Source organism: Diaphorina citri, unplaced genomic scaffold (assembly GCF_000475195.1).
Source record: "Diaphorina citri unplaced genomic scaffold, Diaci psyllid genome assembly version 1.1 scaffold6331, whole genome shotgun sequence".
Classification (NCBI taxonomy): domain Eukaryota; kingdom Metazoa; phylum Arthropoda; class Insecta; order Hemiptera; family Psyllidae; genus Diaphorina; species Diaphorina citri.
In genome coordinates, this window is record NW_007383707.1 from 13,313 (window position 1) to 14,398 (window position 1,086).

At 37.8% G+C, this 1,086-nt stretch overlaps 1 protein-coding gene across 1 annotated transcript in view; it reads left to right on the top strand.

Moving 5' to 3' along the window:
- Positions 1 to 1,036, top strand: part of LOC103521947 — a 14,342-nt gene extending 13,306 nt beyond the window's left edge. The window contains exons 5-6 of the mRNA XM_008487050.2: positions 55 to 165; positions 484 to 1,036. Coding sequence (XP_008485272.1) covers positions 55 to 165; positions 484 to 639 — 267 coding nt within the window. The 3' untranslated portion in view covers positions 640 to 1,036. The remainder of the gene's footprint in view (positions 1 to 54; positions 166 to 483) is intronic.
- Positions 1,037 to 1,086: the final 50 nt, after the last annotated feature.

The following is a 1,086-nucleotide window of genomic DNA, read 5'->3' on the forward strand; positions in this document are numbered from 1 at the left end:
AGTAGGAACGGGCCTTAATTTATCTCATGTTTAATGGACTTTGTTTTCTTTCAGTTCTCAGAGAAATCACTACTAGACTTGAGGATAATCAAAGCTGTTGGATCTAATAGTTTACTCATAGCATGGAAACCTCCCCCACCTGAATATGCTGTGCTAGAATTTCTGGTGAGATTTTCTTGATGAAGATTTAATGTCTTTTTATGACTGCTAAGGTCTTTAGTGACGGGGTATTTAGCCTCCATCTGGTGACAAGCTATCAACCTACAAAGTACCCTCTTCCTATACGTAACCTCACTCAGTCTAAATGGGGTTGAGAATTGCCAGTAGCTCGCGATTGTCCAGATAGTCACCCATACGAATACTAAGCACGCGTGACGTTGCTTAACATCAGTGATCCATAGAGAACTCATACAATCAACGTGCTATGGCCGCTAGTGATGGCTAGATGTTGTTTACTAAGTCATTTCCTTGTTATTTTCACAGGTCTACATCAACGGTGAATATCTCCGCAAGATCTACGCAGAACAAGGCCGTGCATTACTTCATCCAGTACAAATACTACAGCTAGATAAACCTATCCAAGTAACACTCATGTCTGCTGATGCCAAATATCCATCAGCATCAGCATATTACTGCTGAATCTCGGACTCAATGCATTTATACTGAATCTCGGATCAGCCCATATTCTACACAAGAATTCGAGAATGTTCATCAATTTGCAAAACTGTCATACATATTGATAGCTGACATACCTACGAATGTGATTCTTTCATACTAAGGCAGTACCTATACTAATGAATATCACGCAAGATTTTGAATTGGTGTAATCTGTGCTATCAACCATGGACTCAACATTATACACTCGACCAAGACTGAAACGCTGGGTTCCACCGTCATGTTTCGCTTTGTAATCACTCGATTAGTATTGATTTATTTTATCGATTGGTTCAAGATCCTCTATTGAGAAAAAATTAAGACTTTGGACCTCGGCCTAAAACTTTTTTTTTTTTAACCTTAACGGTATTATCCTTATACCTAAATTACCTAACTATTTTAATAATTTTAAAATAAATGATTTCATTCAAT